Source organism: Phalacrocorax carbo, chromosome Z (assembly GCF_963921805.1).
Source record: "Phalacrocorax carbo chromosome Z, bPhaCar2.1, whole genome shotgun sequence".
NCBI classification, from domain to species: domain Eukaryota; kingdom Metazoa; phylum Chordata; class Aves; order Suliformes; family Phalacrocoracidae; genus Phalacrocorax; species Phalacrocorax carbo.
In genome coordinates this window covers 27,634,888-27,651,587 of record NC_087548.1, presented here as the reverse complement: position 1 = coordinate 27,651,587, position 16,700 = coordinate 27,634,888, and the positions used below count along the sequence as shown (strand labels likewise).

The following is a 16,700-nucleotide window of genomic DNA, read 5'->3' as shown; positions in this document are numbered from 1 at the left end:
GCTCTATTGAAGAGCAAATGCTGAATAAATGAATGCAACTATGTTTATGTTAAAAGCCTGTTTCCCGCAGCATGTAATTAAAGGAAATGTTGTACAAAGCCAGTACTTTTGTCAAGCTCCTGTAAATGGAAAGATGGATAGCACTCAGAGAAGTGAATGCATTGCTTCATATTTAACCTTAACACTCTTGTCATTAATGGTTTGTCTAACTTGTTCTATAAAAGACAAGGTACTGCTCCATTGAAGTAAAATTAAAAAAATCAACTAAACCATGCTTTTCAGAACAGAAGATTCATTATCGTCGACTAATGTATTGGCATAAAGCAAAGTAACATCCTATCAAGTAAGGCACACATTCAATCTGCCTTTTCACCCCCCTTTATTTTTAACTCATGCTGTTTTATTGTTATAGGCAATTTGTACCACTCAGCATGACAGTGTAAACTGAATCAAGATTAATTTACATGCAAAAGAACACTTAGGAGAGCAGCATGGTAAGCAAATGTATTGTCTCGATTGCTGAGGTGGAAAAGAACCTGGAAAGAAAAAAGGGTGCTCTAATTAAGGGGCATCAAATATGATTGCTCGTGGTAGTCAAGGGCCAGAAAATACTAAATGTCCAGCCATTTAAAGCATTAGCGTCTTGCTTGTTAGGAAGACAAGTTGGATATATAAATCTTAATAAAATTAGGTAAACAATTTGTTTACTTAACCAAGGTGTTTGTTTTTTGCTTGTTTTTAAATGTGAATCAAGTATACACTTTTTAAAAAAATTGACAAAATCAATATTAAACACGTCAACTGGGGGAACAACCCCCCAGTCTTTATACTTAAAAGTAGTTTTAACTGGCTATTCTTAAAACCTTCATAAACATTCTGATTAATATCCGGTTGTAACAATCCCATGCCACCTTTAAAATTGTCCGAAACATGAGAATCTAAGAAAATCCTAGTCAGACCACAGAACAGCAATTAATCTGGGTTAACTAGCTGATACAATGAAATAACTGTACACGTTTTTAATAATGAAAGGCAATTAAATTGGAAAAGTTACACTGGTAGGTAACAAGGTAGGTTACCTACCAGACTAGTCCTATCCTGAACTAAGGCAAGGGGATTTTTGCTATTGATTTTTAAAAACAGCAGACAAGTAAAAATTTGGATACAGAGATCCAACAGTACATGTCTCACTCATACAGAATTCCTGCTACAGAAACTGGACTTTTCATGGGGATGTGATGTAAAACAGTGTATAAAATCCTGAGGCCTGAAGATCTGTAAAAACATTTAACCAGAAAGGTAAAGAGTAGTTTGGCAATACCGTTTTTATCCACTGTTTCCAAATTGTCAATCACTACGTGAACCACTGCTCTGGGGAATTACCTCACCGGAGGACTCCCCAGGTCAGGAGGGATGGAAAGACAGCGCAGCAAGGCTAAGCATATCATGTGCAGCATGTGGATAAATCCAGCTTTTGAGGTTCTGCTGCTACCACTAGATAACATTCACAACTATGAATATTCAATAACCTGTCTGTTTCTCTCTCCTTATGCCATCAGGAGGAAAACGGACACATACAAATGTAACAGACAATGCAAAACAGCAGAGTGTAATTGAGTAAAGATGTGTAGCAATGAATTGTCATCTACATAGCAGTATAATACCAGCTATTTCCTCTTTAGCATTCTTATTAGGTTATACGTGCAATTTAGATGTAAAAATCCTTAAAACCCATACATATTCTCATTCTCCCCCAATATAATCTTGCATTTCTAATATACTCCTCACTCCTTCACTATTTTTTACCTATTTGTTTTGGCTGCAAATAAAATAAGGCATCTCCAGGTACAAGACTTGAAACATCTTATGTGCAAAAACACACACACAAAAAAGGAAAAAGCATGACAAGTGAAAAACAAGTTATATAAATCAGATTCATTTGGAAAATACAGACAAATTGAAGTTAAACACAAAATAGAATAATATATACCAACTTCTAAATTGCCCTGCATTTATTATTGTAATTTGGATTTTTCATTTAGCAAGATCACATAGTAATTCTCCCCAAATGCTAGCTGCATCTATATCTTTGTAATAAATACTTATGTAAATTTTAGAACTGAGACGTCTATTACCACAAATATTCTGAAACAGCTGATACGTATAAGAAAAAAAGATGCAATAGAAAAGGTTTTTAAACCTGTGGTAAATTTGCCAGCATCAAGTCCTGCATCAAAGAATGAATTCAGGAAGACAGAGAGCGCGATACAGAAATGCCAAGAGACCTTCATGGATTTACAAATACTTCATATAAACAAATTTTCAAATAGCTTTATTCAGAGTAGCCTTTCTGCTCTATTAAACATAGCAAACAGCTGCCAGATTTATTCAGACAAATAATCAACAACCATAGAAGTAAAATGGCAGAAGAAAAAGGAATTTTGGCAACAACTCCACAGAGGACCACAGCTATTCTCCAAGTACACTTCTTCTATGTGCTCATGGTTCTGTATGGCCAGTCAGGAGGAAAAAAAAGCCCTCAGTCACAGTAAAACATACAAAAACTCCATCAAAATATCACAAAGCAAGCAAATATAAAAGCAGGGTGGGGGAAGAAGCACAATAACCTGCCTTGCTTTCACTACAACCTCAGCTACAATTTTTAGAAAGGAACCGTTTAAAATAAATGTGCCACAGCCTCATTCAATCACTCACCTTGGACTGCTGAGCAGGTATAAAGCAGAGAGGCAGGCTTTAGCCAGCAAAGGGTAAGAACAGCAAATAAGTATCAATTGGTTAAGAAAACAAAGCACAATCCTAACTTTTCACTGCAGCCATAAGCTTAACTGAAGATGATCTAGGCAATATTAAACGACTTTCTTAATAATTCAAAAATCCAAAGGCAAGAAATGCTCAAAAGCAATAATTAATAATACATAGCATTACTCATTGGTGTTCTTGACTGCTTGATGGATATACTGAGTTTCTGAGCCTTACACAGCAATAAGAAAGGATCCCATGGGTATATTCTAATCTCAATGTGAAGAGATTTACACATGTAAATCCCCATACATTGAGATACATGAGTAAACACTATTACGTTTGAATGTATCCAAAATGTAACAATTTATATTTTTAAACATCCAAGAATCATATCCAAATTAAGGGTAGCAGTATGGATTGTTCTATTTAACACACAGTCAAAGCTAAGTACAGTTTTCTCTAATTATTTTGTATAAAATATTCAAGTGACTAAAAGCTCTTACAAAGGTTTGTGTTTGGACTAGTGTCAGAAACTCACATTCTTTAAAGATGCAACATTAGAAGAATGCATAAATATATGAAAGATGTCTCCTTCCTAAAACAGGATTCCAAGAAGAATATAGTTTTTATATTAAGTGGTTGAAAGGAAAAGATTAAAATAATCTTCAAAATAGCTGAGGAACAGGTACATTAATAGTATTTAAAAGCAGCCTTAGAATAAAGACTAGTAAAGACAGCCACCATATCAATGTCTGTTTGGTTTATTTCCTTGAGCTGGGGTTCCAACTTTCTGCTTTACTGCTAGTAGGAAAGACTTTTACACTTTATGATAGGAAGCCATAAGTCTCTGAGCCAAAAGACTGTTTCAGGGTAAAGGGTGGGCTTTGCACTTTAAAGGCACACTGAAAAGCTGACAAATACCACTGTGCATCCTTTTAAAGATTTTTTTAAAATTAAATCCTTAGTTTCAGACTGAATACTAACAGAGACTAACACAAACAGCTACACTGGAAGCACTTGCTGTATGCTTGTAAACTGAAAGGCACGCAACCCTCTTCTTATCCAAATACATCCATTGAAGCTGCTGAAATATTTCTCACCTTGCTCCTTCTTAAAGTCTTTCTCTGACATAGTGACAGGCAAAAGCAGTTCTCCAACAGGGGGCTGAATGTTAACATTGAAATTATCATCCTTTGTGCTGGGAAAAGAGAAATTACAGAGAATCAATCAAGTTCTTCAACATAGATTAATATATACATATCAGCTCCAAATTTACTATGGAGTATATAAACAGTATATGAACTACCTTCATGATTTCCACCTTGTTAATCCAAAAACCTACTAATATCTTACATCAGTAAAGCTGATCCATCTTCTCCAGTACAACTGTAGCATTAATATAGTATGCATGCTTATATTTCTGAAAAATGTAACTTTTACTCATATTAACTTTTACTTATAATCTATAAGGCATCACACTCAAACTAAATGCTTGCAAAGAACAAATTACTATGCATTGTACAATCCCTTTAAAACAACTGTTATTCACAAATTCTGCCATCAGCAACAGCTGTTCCAGAAATAGGGCTGAACCTAGGAAAGGAATAATTTCAGCCAAAAATGATTATAATTTTCTGGAAAAAAACGCAAACCAACCAAACAATAAATTTGGAAGTAAAAAAAGAAATGTCTTTGATCACTTCAATTTTGCAACATTTTGTATATTTAAACAAAAACACACAGAATACTGGTTGATGTAAAATCACACTGGAAAATGGCAGAATTTGAGGCCATTTTTGTAATGGCAGAGACTGTCGGTAGTGGCATACTACTATGAAACACTACAGATTCTTCCTTAAGAAATAAATACTATACAGTGAACTTGCTCTCCCTATCTATTTAATTCTCTGAGGTTCCAAATATTTCATCTTGGAGTTCTCCAAGTCTACAGAAACTCAAGATACATTCACTCTGCTATGTTTGACTGACTAACTAGAATGTAAGGGATTTGGCTAGCAATTCAGGATCAGTACATCCAGTCAGAATCTTTGTTAATGCTTTGAGGCATGAGAAATTTTTAGAAAAGAACACTTTTTTTTTTTCCCTGATGTACCAAATAGTCAATACATATTGATTGCTGATATGCCTCAGATATCCTACTTAAATATAATGACACAATCATTAGAATGGAAAATACATTTCATCAATTAATATCCATGGTATTTAAATTAACCTCAAACATGTGTTACTGATTTTTTATAACTCTAACTTCAAAATTCTGAAATAAGATAGACTGATGGAGAAAATCAGCACTAGATCAATAATATAGAAAACATATGTGTCTCTCTCCTCAAGATGTAAATCTTGAGGTAAGCATTTTATGGTCCTATTACTTAAAATTTTAATACTTACCATAATTACCCAGCTTCACAAGCAAATCCTTAGGAACTAATACATTCTTACTTTCTGATTTCTGATGTGTTATAATTATGCTTATGGATGCAATCTCAAGTAAGGGCTTTTCAAATAAAATACAGCATTAATGCTAACTTTGTTGAAAACTATTATTTAGTAAACATACAGTGAAACAATTCCTTCAAACCTGGCTAGTATTTCTTTTACAAAGGATCATTTATGAAGTGCTGCTTTTAAAAACTTGCTTAGCTAACAAATTCTCACTTTTTTTTCCCTATACAACTTAAAATACCATCCATCTCTAAAGTCATTAGCATACTAAAAGAGCAGGGATTGTTTGGCTGGCCTGATCAAGTGCACTGTAAAATAAGAAAGTAGTATTTATTTAATTTTTCCTTTGAAAACTGATCAAGAACTCCATCAGCTTAAGAACTGAAGGAAGGGTCTTCAATCAACTGCCTCATAACTTTTTGCTGCTTATATATACACTACTTGGACTATATGAGTAAAACTTTTAAAAATACCTGCATTGGTATTGTTCAACTGATGGTTCAAACAATGTTATCTTTCATATTTAAGCAAGATGTGCACTACATAATTCAGCCTAAACCAGATAAACTGCTTTGTTTACCATGATTCACGTCCTACATTGACTGGCCATGCCATTTGTACATAAACTTCACTTATAACATCAATGATTAGATTGCTTTGAAATGCTTGTAACAATCTTTTCACAATAAGAAGGAATAAAAGCATGAGCATAGCTTGGGTTTTATATGGCTCTAACTGCTTGAGAGGACCACTTGACACCTCTGCTGTCTCTACTTCCCTTTCCCCTACTGATTAAAAAGCTAATCGATATTCTTTGATAAACCATGAACTCTTCATAGTCTGCAAGCAGAAATACTGATTGCTAGCTGTTCTTCAAAACCACTTTGTTCTAAATTTCACTTTAACCAGCGTCTGGTTTACTTTGCATTACTTTAATTTCAGCGTACTTCAGTAAATTTATTTTTCAGCCAGAGAAAATAATTCTCTCTTTTATCATTTTCTTTATCACACACTTTACAGGCTAAATATACAGCTTTTATTTATTGATCTGCATCTATTTAGTTATATCTTTATATCAGAGATCTAGTAATATCTAATTTAACAAAAGTAATTTCATAGTTCCATAGAACCATAGAACAACTCAGGTCAGAAGGGGTGTCTGGAAATCACTTGGTCCTACCTCCTGTTCAACCCAGGGCCACCTTAGTTCAGACTGCTTAAGGCCTTGTCCATTTGAGCTGTGAGTGTCTCCAAAGATGGAGATTTCACCAGATATCTAGTGGAGAAGTTTAAAAATAAAACAGAGTCTTGCAGTACAACTGACTAATTTCCCCCAATACCTAATAAACTAAATTGCAGTGTATTTAACTTATTTACTTATACTTTGAATACTATAATGAGAATAACTGATGTTTAAACAAAGAACTGCAGAAGTGGTTTGAAGCTTGAACATTAACATTTAAGAATCTGGCAGACAATTGGTTCAAGCAACACTGAAACATCTCTCAGGTGGTGTTGCTCTAGCTTTCCTGGAAGATCAAGCTGAAGCAGCTTATCAGAAAAAAACGCGAAGTTTCTCAAGCCAACAAAACATAATTGTTTTTAGACTTCAAAAATTAAAGATTGCATTTTCTGGTATTAGCAAATGCAACTGATAGGTTACATCCTTAGTGGAACATGTATGCTTAACGAGAAGACTGCAGAAGAAAGCCCTAAAAGAATCAAATAGGGATGTCCAAGAGCAGTACCTTGCCACTAATTTGCAAAATCTGTTTTGTACTTAATTGTGGACTTAGGGGCAAATAAAGTTAGGTATCATTACTCTTACTGCTGCCTTAATAACTGTTAAACTGTACATATTGCATTTTTAAAAGACTTACACCACTTTCATGATGTAATTCCAAGGATCACGTGAATTTATCTTCTGATGTGCCCAATTAAGATGAACAAACAAGAGATGATAGTGCTCCCACAGGAACACAGCGAGATTTACCATCTCCATGATAAATGATGCTGTAAGACTAACATTCAATCCCTTATAAAACGCAGTTTTAACTTTTCTTCAGATGTGTGCAGTGGGAGCATCTAGCACTTGACATTTGAAACCAATGTCCATTTTCCTTTTTCCCCTCTCTCTTCCCTCAATTTTTTTTAAAGAGTTGGATCCAAAGGTTCTTGGGAAAGAATTCCTCTGCCATAACAAAAGACTTGAGGGCAATGATGGCAATATATTCTTATAAAACTAATACAAATAATAATATCACTTGTGACTAGGTTCTGGTAAGATTCCACAACGGCAGTCTTTAAAGTCTTAATTTTCAAAGGTTATTCTAATAAGAGGCCATGGAATATTCTTCTTGCTATTGATAATATCCTTTGTTTCACTCCTAGTAGCTGCTTGATGCAGAATATATCTATCCAAAATGAAGTAACTATTTTTGTCTTGTATTCAAAAAATCTCCACAGACCAAAAAAAAAAAGAGACAGAAGAGGAAGAGCAACACACAAAGTTTCTGCAAAACATGGAATGGAGAAATCTAGGAGACTTTGCTCATAGTCTCCCTGAAAATAAGGAAAAGACGACATCCTCCTTCTACCAAAAAGAAGAAATAGGCCTGGGCAATAGAAGAAATGAGATTAGTTGTTCATGCCCAGCCTTGCTTTTTCCAGGTCAGTTATCCATCTCAATATAATTGTGTTCTGGAACTGGGCCAACTGACTACTTTAGAGTAACGAAGTAAAGAGAAGAGTACCAGATTGCTTGTCTTAATATCCAACATCTGTAAACAACTTAGTGATCTGCTGACAAAGCACTAGGAAAGGAAACAGCAAGAACCAAGTGTAAATGCAAGTGTCAGTGATGTGAAGACAGTCCTGCATCTCTAACATTAGCTTTTAATATATTCCATAACATATTTTACTACATAATTTTAATCAGATGCTTTTGTACAAGCACCTACACCTGAATGCATGTCTGCACTCAGTACAAATACTGACTGCTACTCAACTGGTCCTCTTAATTTGCTCCTCTTTGCAGGTAGTTCTGCTTGACAAGATTGCTACTTCAATGCAGAGTGAGGTAACAGAATTTCATGCTGCAAAAAATCTCTTCCTTGGAAAACAAAATTTAGAGCAAAAGCTTTTACAATAAGGTAGAACCTAGAGACAGCAGATTGAATAAGATTTTCAAATCTGATTAATGGAATTTACTTCATTTAAGAAAATGCCAGATTCTTCCTGCTACACCAACCTCTTCTGGAGTAATCAGCAAAATGCTCTCTTTATACAGTCCAAATAAGGTGAGCAGACCGCTGTCTTTTCTATTAGCATAACAGTAGAAGAGTATGTACAGGGTCTCACATCATCTAATAACACTGGCACATAGGAAATGCCAATGTAAGGTAACCAGTCCATGCTTGTAAAAACCTGTCACATGTGACACTCTTTTCCCATGAGCTCATTAATCTGAGCAAGAATGGAAGTCATAGAAGTCATTACTTTCATTCCATTTCTTTCTCTTGGGAGTTCTGATTGTACTGTTTTCACTTAAACTTTGAGAAAACTAGGGGAAGAGATGCATGACATGGACATGTTCCCTATGCCAAGTTGCAAGCTGTTTCAAAGAGAGCTAAACAACATCCTGTATACCTTTCAAAAGAATGGTGAGAAGAAAACAGGTTCTCCATAAATCAACCTTATCTTCAAAGCTGTAGTTCTTTCATGGCTTTGGGAACAGCTAAGAGAATCCGGAAAGAGGGGATGAATAGAATAGGGAAGAAGAGATAAAAACAAGCTTCCTTCTCCAGCTCTCAATGTTGTAAAGAGGACACCTCCTCCTTCACCTTTAGACACTTACCAGACACCTACAAGAAGCTGAAGATCTGCCTACTGGGTTTTACAAATGCAAACAGGAATCCAAAAGCTAAATACAGGTACAGAAAATAGAATAAGGGCATGTATATGCTGTAACCCATTGTCTCTGTAACCTTCCTTGCCCTTCCTCTCTGGAGATTTAAATGCCTTCATTCCAAGGATCCAAGGCCAAATTCTGACATGGCAAAGCTCCCAAATCTTGCTCAGACGTCTAAGGAAACCGGTAAGCTGTTAGAAAGACCTGAGAGTATCTGAGAAGTAGACATTTGCAAGAAAGTAAAGATAACCTAAGAAACAGTGGTAGGATTGTGAAGAGACGGTGATTACTAGGAGCTCAAGGATTCAAGAGGAAACACACTAATGTGGAAATATATAAAATCTGACAAGGAAAAAAACATAAAATTCCATAGTCAGTGAAGTACTGCAGTCAGTCTAGTAACATCAAGGACCCATTCCAACCTTTTCTCTGCTCACTGATGCCTACCTGCCTAGCAAAGACAGAGGTGTCTTACTGGGAGGGTGAATATACTAATGCTTAGCTAGGATTCAAAAAGCTACCAGACTACCTTGCATGTGAGGTAGCCAATAACAAATTGCTCTATACTTTTAAGTTTTGTACACCCTGCTTGCAGAATCTGAACAGCGTATCCCCAAAAGAAACAGTAATGCTCACAAAAATCTTTTAAAAGACTAAGTTCCTCCATTTTCTCCTCTTCAACTTTCTGCTTGAGAGGCATTATTGTGCAGAACACCAGCGTGGCTGAAGTAGTGTGCCTCTGCAAGGAGACAGCACAAGAAAAATAGCAATGAAGAAATGTTCTTATGAGTACATAGTGTGAGCATCCTAATACACATTCTAAATAAATGCATTAGGCACAATTTTCACGTTAAGGCATTTCACCTCTTTTTAATTAGATGTGTGATCTTGGTAAGCTTTGCTTAATAAAAATAGTATTTATGAAGGAGGTCTTTTAAAGCTCAGCCTTCAAATCTCTATGACGCAGTTTCTCCTTCACTGTCCTTGATTTGTACAACAAATTCAGAAAGAGATCTAAATATTTTATTACTCATGTTAGATTTTTTTCTTTATACAGTTTGTATTTATTGAACCACTAGTACAACAGCACATCCCCAAGCAGAAAGGTAGTGTTTGCTATGCAAAACACACAGTCCATGATTGGCATCTAAGACCAATTGATCTACCCATTACCTCTATCTCCCTACCCCCACAAGCCTTACTACAAAGCTATTGATTTAAACACTGCCGATCGGTTTCCATTTTCTGATTTTGGGCAGGCCAATTAAGAAAGTGAGTAATTGTGATTACACTGCTTCAGGATCAATTACATTTGATGCAAGACAAAGTGCTCCTCTTAGAACAACATAAAGAAAATTATTATGATCAGGAACACTTTACTGCTAAACAGGATTCTAACAAAAATGCAAAACAACTGACGATGTCTTTCATAAAGGTATGTAATTAGGAAATACAAGAATATTGACACCTTTCTATGCACAGTATTTCAGCTACATTCTGGCAAACTTCTCCAAGTCATTTTTTCTTTTGGATAAAGCCTTTTTAGTAAGTATGACAAGTTAAAAAGGCTGCAGCTGAGTTCTCTGAGACATCACCCCCAAAACATCACACTGCACAATTTCTTCGATGATACTGAACATCAGTAGGATTTTGAACAATACATTTTTAACAGTAAAATAGCAAATTTAGTGCAAAGGACATTTAACCTATTTTTATACTATTTTCTAAGAACTAGTGTCAAAGAGACAAGGCCTTATCAATTAGCAAAGGAACAAAGTAAGCAATTCCTATTCTTAATTTAATTTTAAACTTAGCTTGAGCTTTGTCATTGGACTCACATTGTCCAAATCATTAAAATGAATACACCGCTGAGGTCTGAGGCAAATCTATTTACAGTGATGTTACTCATAGTCTGGTTGGTGTTCAGGTATATTGATCTGTCTTGTTTGTCTAATAGGAAAATAATAAACAATTACTAGGCAATGTTGGAGAAAGTAATCAGTTTTTATATATCACTAATACAGCAGACCTCCCAAAACATAAAGGTGATGATCTGCATAAAATCAATGTGTTATGCTACATTGCTTATCCTCATCACTGCTAAGATTCTTAGCAATAAATGGTATAAGTTTGGAATCAAATCATTAGTATACTGAAAATACATACTTGAAAGAGGAATACCTGCTGTATTTAGAAAACAATGTTCCTGATTGATAAACTGAGCATACTTATTTAAAAATCTGAAAATATATCTAGGGAAAGAGAGCCTAACGTTTTGAAGCAATTATGAAATTGTGTGCCTAGAAGGGAACTTCCCTTCCCAAACAAATCTAGCATCTGGAAAAAGTCCAAAGCTGTTTCCACATTCCAGCAAACAGCATACAGACCAGCTACAACGTGATGTGCATAAACTTCATGCTGCAGACATCTTGCTGGAGATAGTAATATCTTTAAAATGACTATGCATGAGCATCCATTGTATGCCAGAAGGTTTGAGGAACTGGGTGGGGGGAGCAATGAATAGTAAAACCTCCTTGCCCCTAGAACAAGAAATCTTATTTTAGCAGTGGGTGTTTTGGAGTCACTTAGGTGCATCTCTATTATTAAGATTCTCACACTATCTTTAATAAGTTGCGCAAGCTGTACTTAGTAGTAGTACACTAACATTTCTACAACATTCAAGAAAAGGATACAGAACTTTCTCAGAGGGCTTCCCAGAAACTAGAATGTAGCAATGAGAATGTCTATTCAATACCCTTTTCTGTGCAAAATACAGAAAGTAGTGCTTCTTGCAACAAAATATCTCAAAAAGCTTTATATCAAAATATGTAAAAAAAAAAGAATCATGCAGATCTGTTTAGTGCCTTTGCATAGTTTCAAAGGCTACCATAAATTTTCCATGGTTTCAAATGCTAATTAATAACAGAGTTCTCACTGGGTGAAAAGGTTCCCTGCTAGCCTAGAATGCAACAGGCACTCATACAAAGGAAGATTTTGAATGTGCCCATAATGAGCATAAAAAGCATAAATCAAGTATAGAAGACAAAAATCTAGTTGGCCAGGCAGTTACTTGTTTTCATTCTCTCTCTAATGATTTAAAATAATCTACAGCATAAGGAATAAGCTTCTTTGGCCAGCAAATTTTGGTTTGGTTTCACACAGTCATGTTACACAGATCACAAACTGCCATAATAAGCACTCGATGTAGTAAAATTGCTCACACTATGTGGTTTTTTGATTTGTGATTTCTTACAAGGAGGAACACACACAAAACACTCCAGCAGACTAGTCAGAACTGACTGCTCCCTTTAAGGTGCTGTTATTAAGAAGAACCCCAAGAAAAGGGGGAAAAAATAAAAATAAAGCTCAGGAACAGAGAAGTAATTCTAAATCAGAAGAGGAGTCGATGTTTCTACTTGATATCATTTATACCAAGGAAAAACAAGATCTCTGAAAATACAACCCGTCAAAGAGTATTTGCACTTGTACATATAATTTCAAAACTAGATTTCAGCTTACCATCAAATCTGTGTTTTTAGAAGCAAGTGCTAAAAAATTTTGGAAGACTGAAGAAAACTGATAATCCTCATAACAGTGAAACTGAACACCAACTGTGTCTTATTTCTCTAAAAACATCTTGGGTATATATCACTTTGTGAACTGTTGTTCAATTCTTTGGATATTTAATAAACAACAAGTCTGCTACTGCCAAGTAAACTTCCAATGTACACTACTTTTGCCTTCCAAGAACAAAAAATTACCCTTCCTCCCCAAGAACTCACCATAACTGGAAACTGGCCATCTGAGTAGAATCACAGAAGTCGATACCCATTGAAACGGTAATGGATCCTGCAGGCTCAAGGCACTCTACATGAAAATATTTTGAATGGGTAAAGTACACATGCAAAGCAACAATAGAACCTAGATGCAAACCCCCTAACTTCACATAATAAGAAAACCTGTATTAAAAAAATAAAATAAATAAAAAATAAAAGCTTCATAAAAAAGGGCCAATAGTTGCAGTTTTATTTCAAGTAGGTATCACCCAAATGTCACACTTGCTTGTTTAAATGTCTTGGAAACCCCCTCCCCACTGTTAGCGCACATGAAATGTTGCCATTTCAATCTTACAGCCCTGCTGTCAACAACATCAGAATCAGTATTTCAAAAAGAGAAGTCTGTGTAAAGCATCAAAAGATTACAGGCTCCAGCTCAAATTCAGACTAAAGTTTACCAAAGTCTTTGAGCTTAATATTTTCAACGGGGTTAACAAAGGCATCTAGCCAACAAGAAAATACAGCGCACAGGGACTTAGGTGAAATAATTTGACCATTTATGTTGGTAAAATCAGGACATTTGCCACAGTAATTGCAGTGATGGAGGCAAAACTGGACTTAAACTCCAGCAGGAATACATGTCTATACTGACACTTCTTCTGTTGGTTCCTCTGTGCAAATCACAGGACGTGTTTTCCAAATGCTGGAAACACAAAAGGTAATAAGAAGACCAGAGCATATAAACTGAGTTCTAGATAAATTGACAAAGAATACAGAAAATTTGCATTCAAGCAAGAAAATAATTTAATAGCCAACATCTTTTTAACTACTGAAATCTTTATTTCACTGTTGTGCTTTAACCACTTGTTTCTGTATTCTTCTAACGTAATATGGATTCACATAGTATGTACCTTATTAAAAGAGAAGAAACACATCTAAAGTATAGGAGCTAGTGTCAAAATAAGCATGTCTTTCAGTTCAGAAGGAACTTTTGATCCTTCTGACTATACCACAATGTCTTCAAACAAAGAACTCTTAAGGAAAGAAAGCAACAGGTACTACCTTGAATAAAAGTTGTTATGATCTGTGTTGTTCTTTCTCGCATTTTCTACCTTTTTCCCCCTAACAGAAATTTAACAAAAACCCCACCCCAATCAGAAGGTAGAAAGTAAAACAAATTAGGTTAGGACTGACTACAGCATTGCTTTCTTCCTAGTCTAAGAAACCACACTTTGCAGAAGTATGGTAGATGCAAACCAGACTAAAACACACACCTCCATTCCACTGCCAAAAGCTCACAAGGGAAACAATGAGAAAACTCTGAGCCACCAAACTAAATAATATATCTAAAAATGTTCTTCAAAGCTTGGAAAGAAAATAATTGTGAATATATAAATCAAAACCTTATTCTTAATAGTAGCCTATTATAGCCATTCTGGACTAAGGCTGTAAGAGAATTAAAGTATGTGAGGACACAGAAAAATTTTATTATGTCAACTGGAATTGATATAATCTAACTGATATTTGAACATTCAGGTAAGCTTTCAGGCATGGAAGTTCTGATCTATGGAGTTCTTTTCAAAGTTGAATAAAAGTAGGGAAAAGGGGAATTAAATTTTTGTTAAAATCCGATTATCTAAGAGGAGATAGTTTCATGAGTAGGTGTATGCATACATATATATGTATATGTGCATATACATATGTATATAGGAGTATACCTATGACTATGCAAAAATACTTTCCTGTTTTTGAAATTTTGCAAAAGAGTAAGATTCTGTATTTTTAAAAATAGGATACAATTACCTATTGGATTAAACTCATGCATTCTCATGCCTGGAGGTAATTTCTTCTCCCCGATGCGAATATCCTCTATCTTCCGATCAGTTGTATTTGTTACTGTCACTTGCACAGATACCATACGGTCACCAAAAATGCCTAGCTGTCTTGAGAAGTGATAATGAGCTGCTAATCCTTTTCCACTCATTCGATGAAGCAGTTCATGTGTTTTTGTTGGCACAGAGACTTGGGTAGTGACCTGTTAAGTACAAAACAGTGTTTGGTGAATGGTGTAAGCAAAGAACAGATAAAATGACAATTAAATATTGCACTTTTCACTCAGCTAGAGTGCCTGCTTTCTAGTTGGAATTTTAGTGAACTAGAAACATATAAAGACATATTCCAATCCATAAACAATTGGCAGTAATAGATATCAGATAACAAAGCCTAAAAATAACTTTTCTCGTGCTGAGAAATAGCAGCTTTAACATTGTTGTATTTGCCTCACTTTCCATTATAAATCTGTTTTCAATATTTTAACTATACTGTTATCCATTAAACTATCAGACTTTTTTTAACAGCTACATTTAAATAATTTTGTTTAAATAGCCAAATGCTCAGCATGAAAATCCCCTTTGTCTGATCAATGCACTATGAAGTACTGAACTTTACAGTATAGATATATCTTTTCATCTGTTTCCACTGATGACTGTCCGTCTTCTCTTGCCCTACACATAGCCCTGAGGATGTAATTAAGTGAAAGAGACAACTGCAAATAACAGGATGTTCAAGACTCCAAGCAGCTAAGCAAGGAGAATGGGCTTTTATCTTGCCTTCCCTAGAAAAATCTTACAGGTCGCTACATCTTCCTGACCACCACATTTAACATTGAGGGGCCAATCTGAAGACTTCATGACTATTTCCAGGGATATGAGAAGCTGGTAGGAGCTGGGATTTAAACCATGAGGTGTAACAGAAATGGGGGGGTACCTGGAAAACATAAGGCTGTAAAGAATCCTATTGAAAAACTTTAGAAGTTAGCGGCACATAACAAACGATCTTCAACTCTGAGCACCAGTTTCTGAACTGGAAAGCCAGGCTAGTGATACCCATCACCTCAAATGAGTATCTGTAAAGATGAGCTAATAAATGTTTACAAGTGTGAGTCCCACATTGATGAGGCTGAAGAAAACTGAAACAGAACTGAGTAAGATTGTATTCAGAGGTGACTTTGGAAGGTGCATTAAGTTTCACACATACACTAAATGAAGAACAAATAATGAAGGAAAAAAAGGCAGAAAGGCTTTCCATCCCCTCAAAACTCAACCACTTACATGACTGTAATTAGAACAGGTACAGGATGCAATTGAAAAAACACCTCTGCAAAAACTTTCACATCAGATTTCACTTTCAGCTTTTAACCTAGTGTTTCTTTATCTAATACACAAAAAACTCTGGTATCAAGTTTTTCTGGAACAAATTAATGATCTACTAGTAACCTTCAGTGTGAAGACTAAAGGCAGTTTCAGAATATGTCTGAAATGAGGAAACCCCACAACCTCAATCTCAAAGCTGTACAATTTATTAATACTTTTAAAGTAGATTGGTGAAGTTCAGACATTTCTTCTCCCTAAAAAGATAATGCAATGTTCTCAAGGACAACATTTTTAGTTTTTCTATTTATGTGATCAGAAGAAAAGACAGCTGTTCACATTAGAACACATAGCCGAATATTTAAATTTCTGATCCCCCTTCAAATAACAGTAGTAATACCACTTGAAGAATATAGGCACTGTATTTTTTTTTCAGTCCAAGTACTGATCTGTGACAAGCATGAAAATATCTAACACACTTGTCCAAGAATAGGATTCAGTAAAATTCTACAAAACCCATAATGACCAGATATCTTTTTACTCCAGTGCCATTTTAAGTGCATAAATAGATTATAAGATCAGGGTTACTTTTATGAGCTTATCTTTAAACTATATTTATAACATAATGGCACCTGT

General features: G+C 35.2%; 1 protein-coding gene across 1 annotated transcript in view; it reads right to left on the bottom strand.

Annotated features, from left to right (window-relative positions):
* Positions 1–16,700, bottom strand: part of AP3B1 (adaptor related protein complex 3 subunit beta 1) — a 155,883-nt gene that overhangs the window by 15,045 nt on the left and 124,138 nt on the right. Inside the window, exons 23-25 of the mRNA XM_064439541.1 lie at positions 14,719–14,950; positions 12,922–13,006; positions 3,864–3,961 (exon numbers count right to left, since the gene is read on the bottom strand). Of these exons, the coding sequence (XP_064295611.1) occupies positions 3,864–3,961; positions 12,922–13,006; positions 14,719–14,950 (415 nt within the window). The remainder of the gene's footprint in view (positions 1–3,863; positions 3,962–12,921; positions 13,007–14,718; positions 14,951–16,700) is intronic.